General features: G+C 37.3%; 1 protein-coding gene across 1 annotated transcript in view; it reads right to left on the reverse strand.

Moving 5' to 3' along the window:
* The window catches only part of nrg3a (neuregulin 3a), a gene marked incomplete at both ends in the record, with an annotated part of 353,495 nt that overhangs the window by 12,628 nt on the left and 319,359 nt on the right, over positions 1-21,508 (reverse strand). Inside the window, 3 exons of the mRNA XM_081351000.1 lie at positions 3,896-4,022; positions 5,565-5,667; positions 18,959-18,985. Of these exons, the coding sequence (XP_081207126.1) occupies positions 3,896-4,022; positions 5,565-5,667; positions 18,959-18,985 (257 nt within the window). The remainder of the gene's footprint in view (positions 1-3,895; positions 4,023-5,564; positions 5,668-18,958; positions 18,986-21,508) is intronic.

Here is a 21,508-nt window from a genome sequence, read left to right on the forward strand (position 1 = left end):
TTATAGTTAGAGCCTGGCCAAATCCAACCTTGGAAAAGCTGTGTGTGTGTCTGTGTGTGTTAGTCTTTTTGGTTGCAGGTTAAGGAACCACTGGCATTATTGGAGATTGACTGAGTTGTTGTTCTGGACATGTTGGCGGCCAGCAACCCAAATCTGAGAACTGGAAGGTCACGACGTGCCTAACTTCAGGCTCTGAGTGTCAGCTGCATAATCAATGGAGATATGCTTCAATCTGTCTCTGTATATGGTTGGAAAATTACTATGTTTATCTATTTCTTAGCCAATGAGAATCAATCAACCTGAACCAAGGACGTATAGCTTAGACCTTGGTGAAGGGTTTAATTGCTGTGATCTTTGTAACTGTAACCGGGTGGCTTACGAACTCCTCTATGAGTCTTGAAGCTGACTTCTGCTGATGAAACTGCAAACTATCTTGAGTAAATCTTTTCTTTAATTTATTATAATTCTGACTCCGGGTCTTCATTCATCATATCTGGTTCTGGGTCATTGACTGTAAAACACCTTACAATATGCCTGTGGGTTGAACTTTCAGCAAAAGGTGCACCAGACAGAGTGGGGTGCATATGAAATATATATGAGGCACAGGTTAGGGCTGACATTGAAATGTGATGGAAACATATCTTACGTTTAGCCTGGCTAACGTCAGACCTCGTCTCATTGAGACGTGGTCTGGGAACCACATGTTGATTTTCTCGTATTTGAGGCGTGGTTTACGAATGCCAAGAGCCGTTTATTGGGCGCTACTAATGTCTATAAAATGTGCCTGTACGTAGCTCATAGCCAATCGTTTCAATTATACCAGATGACGTATGTAGAGCGACAGAAATTCGACGAGGAAGAAGACGAAATAAACTTGCGCTCTAAACTACTTAGAACACTATCTAAGGCTGCATCGAAAGGTAACTTTGCGTCTGATGCCATGTTGGATCCATATATATAAACAAACTGCTTCGGTGTGTCGCATAGACGTCGTCATCGTCTTGCTGCTCCCTCCCCGTTCTGTGATTGGTTCCCTTTTTGAGGGGAAAATCTGGTCCATGGTGTCCAGGCTGCCTAGCAGCGTGAATAAAATCGCACTGCGCGCAAGGCAGCTTGGGGAAACCCAGGCTATCTTACATTAGTAATCTTATAAGTTTCAAAGATATTGCTACCTGGGGTTTCTCTAATTCAGATATGCGTCAAATGTTTGACAAGTCACTTCATCCTATATTCACCGCAATTCATATAATTACTGAAAGAACAAAACCGTTGTCATGAAAAAACAAACTAACATCATGTGTCAAAAGCAGGCCTGTGCTTGTCACTGGCCTAGTTTTGATTGCTTTGGCGGGCATTTGCATGTTTTCTGACATTGTGCGATTGCTGTAACGATTAAACATCTCACTGGGTTTGAGTGACATTCAAATTACCATTGTGTTTGCCATGCGAATAGTCTGTATCAGCTTATCTGTGATAGATCGGCTAGTGGGGCGATTGAGAAAGTGAAAAATATTAACCAAATCTACCGACAGGATGCACTGTCTACATTCACTAGGACACTGGACTGGCACACCGTTTCTGAGCTGGAAAGACAGAGAATGATGCAGTAATCACAAGCCCTCAGTGATGGACTAGCATGACTACCATTATTAGTGTGGCTGTCCTCTGAGACTTAGCCTGAATAGCTGTGACAGAGCCTCATTACAACAAGCTGAGTGGTGTAAAGCGTCAGCTGTTCTTGGTTTTACCCGCTGATGAGCAAGAGATGTGATGGGATTTGTCTTAGAAACCCCATTAAACATGTATTTTCAGTGATTGGATCACTATCAGATAGAACCTGACTATATAGAATCATGGAGTTTTGTGGCTTCAATTCCAGTGGTTCTCAGCCTTTTTGACTTCAAGACCCTCCTTTGTCAAAGACAATATTCGGAGGCCCTCACATCAGGGGTGGAGCAACGGGGTGGTTTTAGGTTTCTTAAGTGTTGACTAAAAAAATAAAGTTTTCGATACATATCTACACTGAAATATTTAAAACGGTTTAATACAGCTATTCCTCAGTATTGGTACACAGATACTAGCTGTGCTTTATCTCTCTTCATCTTAAGAGTTTACAGATGTATGAGATGTACATAGCGGCTGCAGAAGATGATCAGATATTTCTTTTGATTTTATTATTAACTTGTATACGTCACTCAAATAGTGCGCTTGGAGAAACTGGCAGCCATGCAACAGACAAATTACCAATCCTGAGACGCATTCTATCAGCACGGTTTTCTAGGCCGAGAACAGTTTGTTATCAGGCCGTGCTGAACCAAACTCAAGTCAAAATATAACTGATAACCGTTCGGTCCGACAGTAGAAAAGCGGCTCATGTCTTTTAGCTTTGAGGCCAACTTTATGCTAGAGTACTTCTAGCATTTAACAACATTTATAGATAGATGCATTGACATTTTATTATAATCTCTCTTTTGTGAGAATGGATTAAAAAATACTCATAATACTTTTTTAGCAAGTAGCAAATCATGGTTTATGGTATGTTAAAATGTATAATTAATAATAATAATAAATATAGCTGCGAGCAGCAATTATTGGGGTTCAAGCGTAAAAAGAGTTTTACACGACCACAGCATGAGCGGTTACATAGGTGTGCTGAGTTTGGTGAAAATATATCATTCCGTTCACGAGTTTGTTTGATTTGGTTCCAATCGGGCCAAAAACCTAGGACTAGTTCGCAAAAGTAGATTTTTCACAAAATCCAAAATACACAAAATAGAAAATGTTCCCAGACCGGCAAGCAAATCTGGGGCATTCGTTGTGTCCGCCTTGAGCCAAGGATTCCAACGATATAAGACACTTGAGCCTATGCCTGACGGTTTAGGAGTTATGAGCCATTCATACTTTTGACTGTAGCACCCCCGTCACACCGATCGGGGCGAGTCTTAGTGACATTGTAGGCGGTGTGAGTATTACTAGCCCTCAAAGTTTCAAGTCTTTACGACTTACGGTTTGGTCTGCCCGATCACTTTTAGGGGAGAATGCTAATAATACGATTTATTTATATAGCTCATTTCCAGTGCTCAAGGATGCTTTAACATGTATATGTAACAAGGATAACACCAATAGGGTAGACAATGATGACAAACAAAACAAAACAAACAAAAATAATAAGTAGGTTAGAGTAACAGAATACAGAACAGTAAAAGAGCATTATAGAGACAAGGCAGCATACAGCAGAATAGAATCAGGCACAACGGAATACAGAACACAAGTCAAGAATGATAACATTCAGAAAATAAGTGAGCTTTGAGTAATGATTAAACATTTGTGCAGGATTTAGGCTAAGCAAGCCAACTAACTGGCTAGCGATAAGCTAAGCTAGCATGTATCTTGCAAAACATAAGCCAATTTAAAAAAAAAAAAGAAATAACAAGAAATGTATAATTTCATAATCTTTAGTTAGCTTAAGCTATTATTTCTAAACCATATATGGCCATAATGACATAGTTCAGATGCAGTGCATCAGGTGATTTTCTAGGATTTTTGTAATCAGGCACTGAATAACTTACCCATTAAAGGTTCTCTCAGTCAATGGAATCGTTTTGGGGTCTTATTTAGACTCAATGGACAGACTGAAACCGTAAACCCAAAAGACTTTCTTAAAAAAGAAAATCCTTTTGATATGTCCCTTTCAAGCTTCCTGTTTCAATTGGAAATGCGTCAACACAGAAAATGGCATTTTCAAAAAAGCAATTTTCTTTTAAAGTCTGAATGCACTAGTAGAGACACAATGGAAGGCAAGATGTTGATGCATTCCAGTTTAAGAATATCCATGTACTATTCTCATAAAAAACATAAATTGATGCCTTTTATAAAAAGGACCAGAGGAACTTACTTTCTGGATCTGCAGGCCTTGCTGGGGCCTAAGGCTGGGTTTACGGGCCAGGCTGGAAGAGTTGAGGTTGTAGTTTTTCTGGCTACGAGTCTCTTTCAAGTGTGCCTGGAGCTTTTCTCTCCTTCTCCTATAGGGGGCAGCATAATTAGAGAACAATACGAAATATGGGGTATTCATTTACACAAAAACACATGAGCAGACTCATTCGCATGCATCACCCATCATCTGAAAGAATATTCTCTGACAGTCAAGACAGCCCATAGTTATTTTCCTGGGAGATAAAATAATTACTGGTGCACTTAAATGTCACTACATCATTGTTTGATTTTTCATCTGTCAGTTCGCTCACTCGTATCATTGCGTTTTATTGAAATTGCTGGGCTGTTCCACACACACCCCTTCTTGCTTCAGGAGCTCCTACTTACAGTCAGTTGCTTGACTCAACTCATGGGTGAAATATGTATATATACTCAACCGCATGGAACAGATCAATCAAATTTTCAGTCTAATGTGGCTATTATTACCCACATTCCCTATTTATGCCTACAAAAGGCAGTATTTTAAAGCATTGTAGACACTCTCTCAAGGCTGTTCTTAAGGTAGGAGTTTGAATTATTCTGTTTCCTAGGATATCTAAATTTGACCAAATTCTAAGGCAGCATCACATGCAACTTTTGCAGCAGTAGTTCTCAATCTTTTTGACTCCAAGGCCGCTCATTGTCCACAATAATATCTGAAGCCCCCCTAGCCCAAGCTTTTTAACCCCCTAGCTTGTTTTAAAGGTGCATTGCGCAAGTCTCTGAGTTTTTGCAGAACTATGCCCCCTCTGGCGACAAGCGAAACTGCAATATAGGCAATTTAATAGACCCAGTCTCAAATTCCAACTCGAATCCCTCTTATTTATTTTACTGTACAGGATTATAGAGGCAATCACAGTGATCAGAGAAGGGCTCATTCAGCCCATCAGGCAATTGTTCAAGCATGTATGGGTTAGAAAAACGGGTATTTTTAACATGAAATGTTGCGCAATGCACCTTTAACCAATGAATTTACATGACTCAGGAAAAGGATAAAAAAATTTTTTAATAACAACTTCTGGTAAAATATTTTAAAGCTTGGAATACCTAGTAAAATGTCTTGACACCACACTTTAAAAATTAGGTGTCCTCATATATGCAGTTTTTCCAAGACAAGAGAATTTTCTTTTTTTTATATAAATCAATAAATACATTTTTATTTATATATGAGTTTATTTTATTCAATAAAAAATGAAATGCAATTAAATAGTATAATTAGAATATTGTACAATATGTCTATAGAAACAACAAAATACATTTGAATTCAAGTGCAATTTTTTTTTTTTTTTTTTTTTTGTTCTATGATGGTTAGGATGTTTTCTTAGAAGGTAGCTGCCTATGTAGCACCAGCACCAACACGAAGCATACCATAGGCCAAAAATATTTTAATTCATCCCTGTTGGAAAGGTGGCCAGTAGAGCTGTGGGTGCTTTTATGAGAAAGTAATTACTGTATGTCCCCAACTCCAGTCATTATGTTTCTGGGTTCCACAGCAGTCGCTCTTTACTCTAGCTTGTTATATTGTGCCCTTCTTTCAAATGATATGCTCTGGGGAACAGCTCAAGCTTTGATTAATTCTGAGGTCCACTCACTTGTTCCGACAGTAGAGTGCCATGCAGAGGGTGCCTAGAAAGCTGATCCCCATGGCAATACATGTGATAGACATCACTTGTCTTTTGTAAACCTCCTTGCTCTCTGTTGGGACGAAACAAACAAGGGCAAGAAAACAAGAAAAGACATGAGAAAAACATTGGCTCTGTTATACAAAAAGCAAGATCCTAGCACATATGCAGATGCATAGGGGGAAACACTGTCACATTAAGAACAATGCAGCACATTAAGAAATATTTGTTGCTGCAATTAAGGTGGCTGGGAATAAGGGAATAAAACATGGCTGGTTGCTCTAGTGGGAGCTTCGTTTTACAAAATGCTAGTTTGCAATGTAACTGGTAGGAAGACGTGCAACTGAATCATTGAAAAGAGGCGAGTAATAGACAGAGTTTTTTTTGTGGGAAAGGATTGCAGAGGACAAGTGTTAAAACCTAAATGGACACTATTAAGTGTGAAAAATATCAGCTGTCATTTCTCATATGAAAGAGTAAATCACGCTTGTCTTCACAACTGTTAATAGGCAATCAATCAGATTATACTCAGACACAACACTCTATAAGAGCTGCCACTAACTTCACATTGTAATGAATGTGTCGACTACATGAGTGTGAGTGTGACTAGAATTAAAACAATCATGAGCTTTCCAAGGTCAGAGTCAAAGAAATGGTAACCTCGCAGTTATAATAAAAGTCACCATGAATTCAAAATGGACAATTCTTATTTTTTATGGAATATTGAAGTTATTATAATGTGTGAATATCTTTTTTTTTAAATTCATGTTCCCTCATAATCTTTAATCAAAATAACTTTACTCCGTCTTGCGGCAACATCTCATCTCTTCTCAGATGATGTGTTGACTGGTGTGAGGACAACCTGTCACTCACATGAGATAATAGAAAAAGCATAAAGATCCAATCAATGCAAGACAGACAAAATCAAGTCTACATTTTTTTTCTTGTTGAGATATACATCACAATATAAGGAAGAAAAGATTGTAACCTCCATTTCATACCAACTTTAACAGGCTAAAGTCATCATGGCCACCCAAAGTAATATTATACTCCCTTAAGGTAAGTCAGTTTACTTCGTAGCCATTTTGGTAACGACCTCTGACAGTTACTTCATATGTAAGAAATAGGCTTACCAGTACAGCTTGACACTAAAAAAAAACTATTAGTCAAGATTGTTTCAATAATGTATGCTTTCAAGTCAGTAACAAAAATGTACATGAAATTTGGTTATTTTGCTCAAATCATGGCATCCCCCCACCCACCCTGTATTTTCAAGGCTAAGGTAAATAAACTATTATTTTATGTGTTTTTGTTATTTTTATAAGTTTGTTTTTTAATATTTCTATTCAGCTTCATTTTTTAAACTTTCAGTGTTAGTCATTTTAATATTTCAACTTTAACATTTCAGTTAGTTGCAAAGGTTTTTTAAGTTTTTCATTCAATATTTATATTCTATTTTATTTCAGCTATATTTCAATTAACTACCACAATTTTTAATAGTTTTAGTTTTCAAATCAACACTGCTGTAAGGTGGGACTTCCACTTCCTAAACCCCTCATATCGATTTTACTCATTCATATTTCTATGGGTGGTCCTTCATCTCCCCTTAAAACGGTCTCAAGATACAAAAAAATCTCCAAAGGTTCAGAGGTTCATATAAGTCAATTGACTTGCAGAAAAAAATCAATAAATGAGAGTGTAAATCCTTGTGAAGCCAATCACGCATTATTAATTTTTTCTCTCCTGCTTTCATTATTAATTCATCGTCATGCTTTACAAATTGACTTATTCCCATGCCATTATGTCCAGCATCACATAATTAAAGTGACTGGGAAACCATGGGATGAAATATAAAAAGGGAAGAGGAAAGATAAGAGGAGCTGGGGTGTATTAGCACATCCTCTCTTTATTTTGTGCACTCTCCTACACATTACCTCATCCTCTTCCACACATCATTGATCCTCTTAAAGAGAAGAGAGTGATGGGCAGTGAAAGTGGGGTGTTATGTTAATTTATACCCATATCTATACACACATCATTTTACACATATCAGGTTAAAACATGTCTCTGTACAATGAACTGAAACTGAATAGTATTGTTAGTAGTTGTTCGTTTATTTCAAATATGGTAAGCAGTGCAGGGGTATGAGAAGCCCCACCGTGAATAATCACACACTTGCTTCTCATTAAGGCACCCACAGTTAGAACATATAACCAAGAGTACAAAACTTGCATCCTAATACTTCTGTCATGTATATATTCTGTTTCCTTATCATTTTAGTTTGTTTTCATCAGTCTCACGTGTTCCTTTGTTTGATTTTCCCGCCACTCTTTAGTTACCATGGTTACTGATATGATTAGTTATTTTAGTTCAGCTGTGAATCATTACTTAACCTTGTTTGTACCACTACTTAAGTTTCTTTGGTTTCTCAGTTCATTGTCTGTTGTTGTTTGTGTTGGACACACTGTTGCACATGATTTATTATTCTGTGTGGATTACATCATTAAATTACTTAGTTTCTGGAACTTTGGACTCTTCTTCATCTTTGGAACTTTCTAAGAGTGACAACCTCACAATACAGCTTTTTTTATAATTTTTTTTTTTTTTACTGTATGTTTGATCAAATAAATACAGCCTTGTAGAGCAGAGACTTATTAAAAATCTTTCTGATATATGTATGCATGTGATGTATATTATACAGTGCATTATAAATGCACATTGTACCCAAAACGCTACCAGAGACACCCCTAAATAAATAAATAAATAAACAAACAGTAATTTTATGAATTCTTTTTCAAACAATTCAGATTTTAACAGTCAGTTCTAGTTTGATTTGGAAGTCTCACCATTGAGTGACAGCAATGTAGCAGCATCTGTTTGCTGGTATTCTATTTATCTTTACAATTCACTACATATAGGAAACTCCATAAGCGGAGCGTGTGCAAGGCTAGCCAAGGCTTAGCCTTCCCCTAGCCACGGACTTGAGACTAGCCTGGAATATTCTCATTCAAACCACTGACTGCTGCTGCTTCTGATTGCTTTTAGAGATAAAAGCTGCCCATAACTGCTGGTCTAGGATCAGTTTTCTCCGTAAGAATAACACTGGCGAAACAGAATTGGTGTTTGCGATCTTGAGAGCGTCAAAGGTATATTTTTACAATGTGTTTTTGCAGCATTGTGCAATGCAGCCAATCAAAACATATCTGTTGATTTCTTGAACGCAATGGCCAATCAGACATATTTTAGAATCCACTCACATCGCAAAACACTGGGGTTTTTGTCCATTGCCGAGTATAACAAAGAAAGTGTAGACATTATGTAGGCTAAAGAGATTCACAGTGCAGTCAGCTTCATTGATTACAGTAGTTTGCTAGCCTGACTACGTCAGACTTCGTACTTCCGCTCAATTTCAGTTCGCTTCTGTACTCAGTCTGAGATAGCGACCTATCTCCCAGTTTTCCTCCGGCCCCAAAACAGCCGGCCAATCAACGAACAGAGGGTTCGTTGAGCAGTGACAGAGCAGTGACATAGACGCTGATTGTACCGTGGATGCCGTAGATTTACTTCACATAATCTGCAAAAGTCGTTCACAGCCATGTTTACTCCGGTATTTCGCTTGATGGTTTTGTTTTCGCATCATACATGTGTTTACAGTAGAAGTTTGATGACCCCAACCCCCCCCCCTCCCCCCTCGCGAGAAAGAAAACGCTTTTCAACTATGCCCTTCCTGTCTACGAAGCAAAGCGAAGTAGCAGAGTTTGGTATTATCAGGCTAGTAGTTTGCTGCATTAGGTAAGGCAATGGTTATTTATTATTCGAATTGGTTGCCATGCCAAATCACGCATACAATACGATTGCTTTTCTTTTAAAATTATAGTGGTTTGTAAATGTAGACGCTTTAATAACAAATAATTTTTCGAGAGCATTTATGCTGGAATGTGTAGGTTGTTGCTAGGTGACACGTAACTTCGACCTATTTCATGACATTCTATTTAAAGGCCGTGTTGCAGGGTACATTTTTCAACGAATCTGTGCAATTTGCTTGTTGGTAATAAACATTTAAACTGTTATCCATTGTATTTTATGTTGTTGGGTATCACAAAACGGAATATAATACGAAAAAGTAGGTACTATCTTACAGTGGTTTGCAACGATTCTCCTTTCCCCCACAATGCATTGCATTACGTCACCTTGGGGAGAGAATTTACCAAAGCCCGCCTTGAGAGCGACTAGAGAGACGAGTAGTAGACGAGAGTATTCAGATAGCGCAGATTATAGATAAATAGATAAATACATAGATATAGATAGATAGATAGACTAGATATATAGATAGACAGACAGATAAATAGATAGGCTTGTATAGAGAGATAGGCAGACAGCCAGATAGCATAACGTTAGCATAGATAGCTAGCAGCTAGATAGATAAATATATAGAAATAGTAGGTAGATTGACAATGGTGAACTACTATGTTTGTGCTGGGTGTAAAAACTCTGGATGCTGAGTGAGGCACGTCACATCTGGTCGCGGGGTGAGCTCCTCGACCAGCGACCAAAACGCACTCACTTCCCTACAGCACAAGCTTTCCAACGCAGTTTCCAACTTTCCATGGGACGGCACCGCCCACACAAGCACCTGCCAAACACATCGACAGACACGCGGCGGCTACGTTTGCAACAACATTTTCACCAGAGGAAGAGATAAACGCTTAGAAACGCCCATAGCTAGCATGATGCCTTCTATTTCTAGATGACAAAGACAAAGTTTACCAGTACCAAGACACTATGACAAAGGTTACCGGTACTAACTAACGTTATGATCACTGCCACTAGATATAAAGAAAACGTTGATTTTTCACTCTGTGCTATTCAATGACAGTAAAAAATAAAATAAAAATGTGTCGTTATTGTGCACTGCTGCTCGTAGACTAGCTCCAGTGCTCATTTGCTGCGTTGCTAAATGATAGCAACTCACCAGGACACTTCACCAACTCTCTCATTCTCCTCGGACCATGCATTTAATTATTAAGTGTTACGACATTGTGGTGGCGTTCAAGTGCGTTCAACTCGTAAATACGATCTATGGGCGTTTCTTCAACTAGGGGCACTTTTAGGCTTGTGAAGTTGATTAAAAAAAAACTTGTTCAAAAGTCACGTAACAGTCTCATAAGTTTAAATAATTTGTCTAGTTTTAAGGTCTGTAAGAGGACAAACTTAGATTACAAGAGAAATTGGTAATATTTTACATTTTTTCCAACCTGCAATGAACAAATGTCATTTCCACCACATCTCTATATACAGCTGTTATTTAAAAACAGAATAACTTATGCCACTCAAGAATTGTCTAAGATCATTTTTGTAACTAGTTTTATCGGTTTTTCCACAATGTACAAAAATTATACATTTGTCAATGAGATAAATTAACTGCCCTAAGGACCAAATGGTGAACTGTACACCTGTCACACTCTGAAATTTAATTTTGTTTAGGGCAAGAGTTTATTAGAAAATAAATAACTTGAATTTTTATATTAAGTAGAGCATGATCTCGCAAATTGTGGATACATTTTTAATGTGTGATGAGAACTTTTTAAATGTTTTTAAAAAATGTGTGTGGTGATGGAAATGACAGGGTGGTGGTGGAAATGACAATGAATTAACGTGAATGTAGAGAAACAGTAATATTTAGAGAAATATTTATTTGAAAAATATTTTGAAAACTCTTAAACTCATCACACTCAGTAAACTCAATTCACAACGTCAATCTACTCTTGCAATCCATATCAATTGTACTTTGTAATCATAAATGTCATTTCCACCACATGCTGTCATTTCCACCACAGAGGGCAGTGTGGTGGAAATGACATTTCTGTAGTTTTTTGTGAAAAAAGGGAAGATAGCTTCACTGATAGCTTTGAATTAATACTCAGCATTTCATGCATGCAAAATATTCTTATTTAACTTAAATTTTTTTACTTTTTAAAAACACCCTTGAAGGTACAGCATGTTTCCACCACATGCTGTCATTTCCACAACAGAGGGCAGTGTGGTGGAAATGACATTTCTGTAGTTTTTGTGAAAAAAGGGAAGATAGCTTCACTGATCAGCTTTGAATTAATACTCAGCATTTCATGCATGCAAAATACTCTTATTTAACTTAAAATTTTTTACTTTTTAAAAACACCCTTGAAGGTACAGCATGTTTCCACCACATGCTGTCATTTCCACCACAGAGGGCAGTGTGGTGGAAATGACTGTGGTGGAAATGACATTTCTGTAGTTTTTTGTGAAAAAATGGAAGATAGCTGCACTGATTAGCTTTGAATTAATACTTAGCATTTCATGTATGTAAAATACTCTTATTTAACTTAAAATTTTTAACTTTTTAAAAACACCCTTGAAGGTACAGCATGTTTGGAAATGACCTAGAATAAATATATTAACTGATCAAGCAATATTTACCTTGATTTTTCTTATTTGTTCTTGATGAAAATTTAAAATTGCCTCCATGTCCAACATGTGCTCTGATGTCTCTGAACATTTCCATTGAAACCACCTAAACAATCTTTCACACAAACTTTTTAAAGGGACATTACAGTGTTGTGGTGGAAATGACACCAATACTGTGCGACAGCTATATTTTGTATAAAAAGTAATATTGATGGTTGTCTCACATTAAATACTATAATGTATTTTAATTATTTTACTAGTGCTTAATTTAAGTATATTAATAGTTACCAGATAAGTCATACTTTTAAACTGTATTTTCATTGTTGAAGTTAAAAAGTCTGGGTGTGCGACAAGGAGAAAACAGTGATTTTGACACATAAGGAGGTTGAAAAGTATGAAGAAATCATAATAGAAAGGTAGTAAAAAGTTTTTAAGGAGGTTTTATTGTTAGTTTGAAAAAGAAAGAGGATTTTATCCAAAATTGTATGTATTTTTAAAAATATGACCAAAGTACATAAAAGTGCCCATAGTCTAAGAATCACCCCTATACGAGATGACTTGAACGCACCATAATATTAGGCTGAGGCTACCTTTCCTTAAACGCTACCTTTCACTTCTCCCCAACGTGATGTCATCACCGACTTGCGAAAAAAAACCCCGTTAATACCAAAAACGTAAAAAACTGGTCTTTAAGACCATTTCTGAGACATTTTTAAAATGATATACATATCTTGAGTGATTTATGTACCCATTAATCGACAGTGGTGGTTAACCTGCAACATGGGCTTTAAAGTTTTTTTTAAAGAGGAAGCGCATCTCCTTAGCCTTACCCTGGAGTTGGTTCACCCTCCACCTATGGCCAACTCATCTATTTTTTGGTTTTATGACCTGTCAGGCCTGAGATTTAACAGAAGTATGTTTTTTCAGAAGTTACAGTTGTAAGTTAAGCATGTTTGAATATAAGTATGTCTTTTTGTGTCTAAGTTTGCACTTTTTAGAGGGCACGGTTCTGTGCCCTGGCTGGCAGAGGTGCCATGAGCTAGCCATGCCTGACTGATAACCATGAACTGGATAATGATTGAGAGACCTGGCATTTCAGTGGCGCAGGCATCTGAAAGATACATCAAAGGGTTCAACCCCTCACATGCACACACAACTTGAACACTTATAATCAACCTGGAATAACAGTGTTTCATTTAAGATTGCCATAACCTTCACAGAGAATACAGGATTTCATTTTTTTTCTTCTCAGATTAAAAAAAATAATAAGTATTTTAAGTGTGAAACCTGTGTTTTATTTACAAAATACCCACAGTCCAGCATATAATGTATTTCTGTAAAATTAATTATACTTTTCAGAGCAAACATGCATCCTTTCTATACAAATTAGGCTTATTATAAAATACACACTACAGTATTTGCCTAGCATAATTAACATCTTACTATAAACTACAAATATTATTTAGAAGAGACATTTGCGTATATTTTCTTGCAATCATGGCAGCATTAATTCATAAAATTATGGAGATCATCACTATAACCAGGCATATATCCAGACATGCGGTGATCAAAAATCATGCTGTACAATCCTGAGGCATCCTCCAAAATATAAAAAATTGTGAATTGCACAGTGCAGACAACAGCTAGCACTAATTTATTAGGCTTCTTTGAGTAGTTACCTGATTTGAATAATTCCTTTAGTGAAAAAGGTCTGAAAACATTTCAGACAGCACAAACCAATGGTATATACAGGAATCATGGAGTTCAGTTTAATACAGCTCATACAGAACGCTGCTGCCAGGATTCTGAGCAGAACCAGAAAATATGAACATATCACACCAGTCCTCAGGTCTTCACACTGGCTCCCAGTTAAATTTAGGATTGATTTTAAAGTTTTATTACTGGTATATAAATCATTCAATGGCCTAGGACCTCAATATATTGCAGATATGCTCACTGAATATAAACCCAACAGATCACTCAGATCATTAGGATCATATCAGCTAGAAATACCAAGGGTTCACTCTAAACATGGCGAGTCCGCTTTTAGCTATTATGCCAGCCGCAGCTGGAACCAGCTTCCAGAAGAGATCAGATGTGCTCCTACAGTCGTCACTTTCAAATCCAGACTCAAAACACTTCTGTTTAGCTGTGCATTTAATGAATGAGCACTGTGCCACTGTTCGTCCGACTGTTTGTACTGTACTGTATTTTATTTTATTTTTCTAAACTGTTTTAATTATTCTTATTTCTTTTTATTATTTTCATTTCTTCTATGTAAAGCACTTTGAATTGCCATTGTGTATGAAATGTGCTATATAAATAAACTTGCCTTGCCTAATACCTTTTAAGACCTTTTTTAAGACCTCTCCCATACATTTTAAGACCTCATCGCCACTTCAAATATTAACCGTTACATTGGCGACACTTTACATTTACTATATTGATTGCAACTAAACAGTCTTATTTTGTTATAATTAAATGCACTGGGTGGCGCTGTGGAGCGTGTTGATTGTATTTGATCACATAATGTCGTCGTCTGCCTCGCGAAGTTTGGAATTACTTGGATGAAAATGATCTTACTAAATGATATTACAAAATGGAATTACTTTTAATCAAATTAATTAATGATACTGAGTTATCATAATATCACCACCACAATGAGAAATCACATGAAATCCAAACACCAATCAAATGAGATGACAGCTGTCCATCACTGCATTCACGACAAGTAAGAGCAGCTGTACATCGAGTGAGCCGAGATGATAACTCATATATAAAATAAAATGATTTTGAGACATACGCTTCCTTTAAGTTTTTTTAAGGGAGACAGGTAGCCTAGAAATGCATTCCTAGACGCATCCTAGCAGCAGCAAATTTAATTTTGCAGCCTGGGTCGTCTAGCAAGTCTAGCTGGAAAAACCAAACCCTAGTCAGGCCAATCACAACGTGTATAGAGTCGGGGGGCGGGCTTAACATAATGACGGCAGAGTTGTGACGGTTCCGCGTGAATTCCGTGCTACTTGAAAACAAAGTAGAGCTGCTGCTGGAACGGCACTGAAGTCATTCTTAAAAAAGGATGATGTGTTCGGAGTTTTGGCAAAGAAAAGTTTAATCTATCAACTAGCTCCGCTGGTGGGAAAATGCTCTGGTTGGTTGTAGCGCTATCCTATTGCATGCAGAGGGAATTTGGAAGACAGCCGTTTATCCCGCCATTCGGATTGAGCCCTGCCAATGGTTTGTTCCCAGATCCGACATCTTGATGTGGGTCTGGCTTGTCAGGAGACAGGTTTAAAGGGTTAGTTCACCCAAAAATGAAAATTCTGTCAGTAATTACTCACCCTCATGTTGTTCCAACCATGTAAGTCTTTCGTTCATCTTCGGAACACAAATTAAGATATTTTTGATGAAATCTGACAGAATTTTGACTCCTCCATAGGCTTCCAGTGTGACCGAAACTCACCGGCCCAGAATAGTTATTAAAACATCGTTAAAATAGTCCAAGTAACTACAGTGGCACTACATTAAGTTTATCATGCGACGAGAATACTTTTTGTGCGCAAAAACAAACAAAAATAACGACTTTATTCCACTTTTCATTTCCTTCTCTCTGGGCCTCGTAGTGTTTTTGCGCTGCGCGTCTGTGTTGCACGTCATCACGCAACACACACATGACCGGCGTCGGCCAATAGTGAGCCTACGTTTTTGGGTGAACCTATTTTTGGGTGAACTAACCCTTTAAGAACAGAAAACGCAAAGTGCAGTTAGAAACTTCGCACACACTATTATCTTTGTGTCTCTGCAGCACATTTTCTCATTCCTTGAGCATGTGGGTATTTTTTTTTCATAACATGAACGTGAAACAATATAGACATGATAACCATATGCTGACTTGAGTGCATACGTACGTTCTGTACGATAAGTGGTTTCACACTGATGTTGTTTAACAACCGGGCGTAGAGAGACATATGCGCTATCACGCATGACACGCAGCAGTACAGTCAGTCAGTGAGCGCGTTAACAGATGACGTCGAATCTAGCGGGATTCCATAAATAAACTATACAGAATCCCACTATTCGCCAACGCAATGATTAAATTCTGGCAAACTTTAACATACAACCTCTTTGGACAAATATATATAATGAAAAGATGATACACAATTTAATACCTTGGAAAATGGCATTTAAGATTTTTTAATACTTTTTAAGACTCCGCGGACACCCTGTTTAGCATTCTTAACGAATTCCCCCATAGAATTGACCCAGAAGCAGTTAATGTGTAGACCATACATCTGGATACATCACATGACTGAATTGCAAAATGGTTTCTTAATTTAACACACAGAGTCTGCAGTATTAAGATCCCAAACTGTCAGTTCAGAGCTCTTTTATTTTTAATAAAACATAAAAAAAAAATGTGTTATTTTTTTCTGAAACTGTGCAGGGCTAGGAAAAATCAATACTACTAAATAACAAAAAAAAATTGTTTTTCAAATTGTTCCAGGATCCCCATTTTATTCTATACATTTACTTCTGTCTTCTCTATTTGCCCCATGCTCACTAACGGGAAAGCCAAGCACAGTATGTGGTCTTAAAAAAGGATCGGAGGAATCACTCTACACTCTTTCATCAAAGTAGTCCACTTTTTGCCGTTGCTGCTAAGAGGAAGTGAAACTGTCTATACATGTATCATTCTGAGCTCTGAGTGTGCACATGGAAACTATCAAACCATCACACAAAGGCTTAAACAAGCTGTCATGCTGAGTCCTACAGCTGTGTGAGATAAAGCAATGCATGAAAGACCGTCTCAGCCTTCACAATCTTCTTTTTAAGATGACAGAATCAAACACTTAGGTCCTGACTCAAATGACACACTTCATGTGGTCTTGTGACTTACATTTGTGCATATTCATAACGTCTAAGACTGGAGTGGCCCCCTTTTCATTCAATGACTCAGGATTCGACAGACAATCAGATGCACAGACAGATAGACAGGTGGATGGATATATAGACAGACAGACGAATAGACAGTTAGATAGATAGACAGTTAGATAGATAGATAGATAGATAGATAGATAGATAGATAGATAGATAGATAGATAGATAGATAGATAGATAGATAGATAGATAGATAGACAGACAGACAGACAGACAGACAGACAGACAGACAGACAGACAGACAGACAGACAGACAGACAGACAGACAGACAGACAGACAGACAGACAGACAGACAGACAGACAGACAGACAGACAGACAGACAGATAGATAGATAGATAGATAGATAGATAGATAGATAGATAGATAGATAGATAGATAGATAGATAGATGGATAAACTATCAGTTTGATTTTTCTAAATATGTTCTTTTGTGTTCTGCAAAAGAAAAATAGTCATATAGGTTTGAAACTAATAAAAACAGAATTTTTATTTTTGGGTAAAATGACCCAAGCCATTGAGGAAAGGCCACTTGTTCAACAAGTATGTTGAGCCAAAGTACCTTTAAGACCAGCCATTTCACTCTGTGGCCATCTTTGATACGCCCCATGGGCAGCTATTTCTGTCATGCAATTGCAGCTCCTATCTCTTTGAATGGGAAAACATCAAATCCTCCAAAGCTTTTCACCAAGCTTACGAATAGATTTCATATTTGAAATCTTAAGTCTTTAGTTGAGCTCTATGAAAGTACCAGTTCAGTAATTAACCTGATGAAATCACAACCTGATGACCAACTTGTATACGAGTGTGCTGACAGAAGTGAGTGCATTTATCTCGTAGAGTTTGGTTGGATGAAAAGAAAAAAGGAAAAACAATCGAAATCCAGATATCAAAGTGAGTGAAGAGCCGGCTACTCTCAATCAGGAACCTTTTGGAAGAGACGTGCTATACTGTAGGCCTCATAAATGGAAATTGGAAATCAACGTGAACAAAATCCATCTGCCTGTTACCCTCACTCACCCATCAATCTACAGCTCTGGGAATCTTCCAAGCTCTATAATCAAAATACATATATTGCTGGCATAGACATTTCTCACTCTAAGGCACGAGATTATGTCACATTAAAGTCATATGAAATGTCACTTAATATGGGCTAATACAGAATCTGAAGCAATTATTTTAGGTTATGTGATGCAAAACAGATAATTGTGTATTTGGGCAAAAAGTACATATTACATATTGCATATTATTTTACAGAACTCAACTTTTAGCCTACATGTGTGAGGTCAAATGTCTAACAATTTTATTGAACACAAATATGTGGTAAAGACACTGAGACTGTGATCTCAGAAACTGTGCCAACAAAATGAATTCACTCTGTCTCCTGTCACTGTCCTTTCAACATTTCAATGCTGTTTCCAAGGAGACCAAAGAGCATTCGAATTCTGCAGTGGAATGCATTAGAGATTTGTTTGAGAGCAAATGAAAGGCACAGTTAGTTGACACCTATGATCTCAACAGTGTGCATTTATAATTTGTTCTCTGTTACTAATCTCTGACCACACACTAGACTAAGTGCACAGGGTGATTATTTGATTCTAAACTAGTTTAATTGTATGTCTCTGCACCGCTTTGGTAGATAGTTCAAATAACTTTAGGATCTGGTAAATTCTTGTCCTGTCAAACGTGAATGAAGCAGTCTTATGCTTCAAATATTACATCTCCTCAAATGTGAACCGAATTTGTGATGACGGGGTATCTTTATAGAAGCTGTTTGTTGTGAGGAGTCAAGAAGGGAAAACAACATTTTGGCCCACATACAGTGCACAGTCAAAAGAGATAACAGGAACGTTCACATTCAAACACATGCAATAAAAAGAGAAGCACGACTGCACAAAGCAGATACACAGCCACCTCGGCTCATATAAACTCTCTAAGCATGATTCATCGCTGTGCCAATAAGAAAGTGCTTTCTTTTTCTTACCCATGAACTCAATGCCCAAGTGATCCACTGCTCCAGCGAAGATAGAAGAGGGCAGCGGTGAAGGAGGAGGGAGGGAGAAAAAAGAGGAGAGAGAAAAAGTAGATGTAAGAAACACTCATTGTTTGCATTCTATTCTCATAGCAAATACAGTTATAGTGGGTTACTATATCCGAAAGAGCCTTGCGATAGTGTACAACTCGTCTCATTTTTATCTCATGTGAAGCAACACTGTGGCTGAAATGTTACGCAAGTTTTCCATTCAACATCTTCAGATAAAACATTACCATAAACTGCTTTCATCTCTACTTGTGGATCAATATCTGCAGTTCATTCACAATCTCTTGATATTCATGAAGCATTTCTTTGCTTTGAATCAGAATGAGGACCAGCAGGTACACCAGCACTGCAAAAATAAAATTACTTTATTCATTTGTATGTTTTTTTTTTTTTTTGCCCTGTTATCTTTAAAACAATAGAAAGTAATTTGAGAAGTAAAATTACGCAAGATAAGAATTGTTTTCATAAAATATATTTTGTATTTTCCCCCCTATTACATTGGCAAATTGTTTTTAAGTATGAATTAACTATTATAAATGATTAAGTATAAATGTATCAATTTAAGTGTAAATCTAACCAAAATATTTAAGTATAATATAACACAACTTAACTTTTATACAACTACTAATAAACACCAAAAATTATTTGTTAATACCTTATATTATTTACTTTATAATGTTATAGGCAAAATACTTTAAGGATATTTAGATATTCGTGTTAGACAAACACTAAAATACTTATTAAGAAATTGATTTTTTGGAGTAAGGGACTGATTTTAAAAATATTTAGGATGCTATTTTATGTATTAAGTTGTGGTATGATCACTGATTTCATGATATTATTGCCTCTGCCCCAAACAAAGAGATTTAGCATATTCTAATGAAACCTCAACCTCAAAATCAAACCTCAGGAATACATCTTCATTCTGCCAGAGAATTCCCAGGAGCTGAGGGAATAGAAGCTGTGCTCCATCAGGTATGCTCTGCCGCAGATCTAGGAGTGTATGACATTTATTTTTGCCTCTCTTTAATGCAATGGAGTAAACAGTATGAAGTCAGAGTATAAGACTGTATCTCTTGTGGATCTGTGAATGTGTTGACAGCATTTCGGCTTTCTTTGGTCAGACTCCAAGACTTTAGTTAATTTCCTATTTATGATAACATCATTTTCTCCTACTCCTCGGCATGTCATCAAATTGGACTAATTTGACTGTCTGAGACTTTGGATGACTGTAAAAGGCCCTTCAATGTTGCTTCAAGTGTGAATATTTTAATACCTCCCACCTGAAACAGAAGTCTGACAGGAAAATGATGGCATAGTTAAATATAGAAGAGGAAGGTAGTTGCAGTCAAGATTTATGTGTGTTGGTGCCCTTGGGAGTCTGCGTTTGGGAATGCCAAGAAACTCATCAAATTCCCTTCAGAATCTCCTCAAAAACTGTCAGCATCCACAACAGAAATAAACATAACCTGTAGGAGTGCAACTCTCTATAACATAACATAACATAACATAACATAACATAACATAACATAACATAACATAACATAACATAACATAACATAACATAACATAACATAACATAACATAACATAACATAACATAACATAACATAACATAACATAACATAACATAACATTGTGAGCGGTCCAAGTGAGATGCTCTCCCATCCATAACAAACACTTTCTTGGCTTTCTTGCATCATTGGCTCTGGGCCAACAATTCTGACCTATCCAGGAAAAGTAAGGGAGCGATATGGCTGGAGTGACTGTGCTTTTATGTCACAACGTAAGCAAAGACAGACTGTGAGGCAGGTGCAGACTGTGGGGTTTCAAGCCCATTTACTTCCCCTATTCAAACGCACACATGCAGACTGAGCCAAAAATAAGACCTTCTACCTGTCTGGAGCTGCTTGTTTAAAGCTATGAGCCTTTGGGGACATTTTCTCATTCTAAACTGCCCTCAAAACAACCAAGGACTCAAACACCCTAATTGCACACCTTCTGTTACTGGCAACTCAGAATAAATGCCCAGCCACATGAGTAAACGTAAAGAGTCATGTTTTACCATAAGTGGCTCATATATTACAGTTCTCAATAGGTGATTTTACATACTGCTCAGTTTCTCAGATGAGATGAGTTGTGTCCCTGAGACAGGGACGAAGACGGAGAAGGCTACTGATGCTTCTCTTATCGTCCTTGAGAAAAAAACACTTATTAAATTGCCTCAGGTTTCACAAGAAATGTGCCTCAAATTGTGCCTACTGTCCCCTGAAGTCCACCAGGGACAAGGGCTATATGAAACATTAATCTACTGAATGAGACTGTTTCATGTATTTATTTGTCCTACCATGGAGGTGTTTAGTTCCTTTCTGGAACTAGGCAGTATCTGTCTCTCTATCAAGGTGAAGTGGGGTGATTGTGCTCGCTTTTTCTAAATGTAATTGCATCTGATAGCCTTGTAATGCCTTGTAAATCCTGAGACTTAGTGCTATAC

The sequence above is a fragment of the Scardinius erythrophthalmus genome, assembly GCF_964197995.2.
Source record: "Scardinius erythrophthalmus genome assembly, chromosome: 21".
Lineage (NCBI taxonomy): Eukaryota > Metazoa > Chordata > Actinopteri > Cypriniformes > Leuciscidae > Scardinius > Scardinius erythrophthalmus.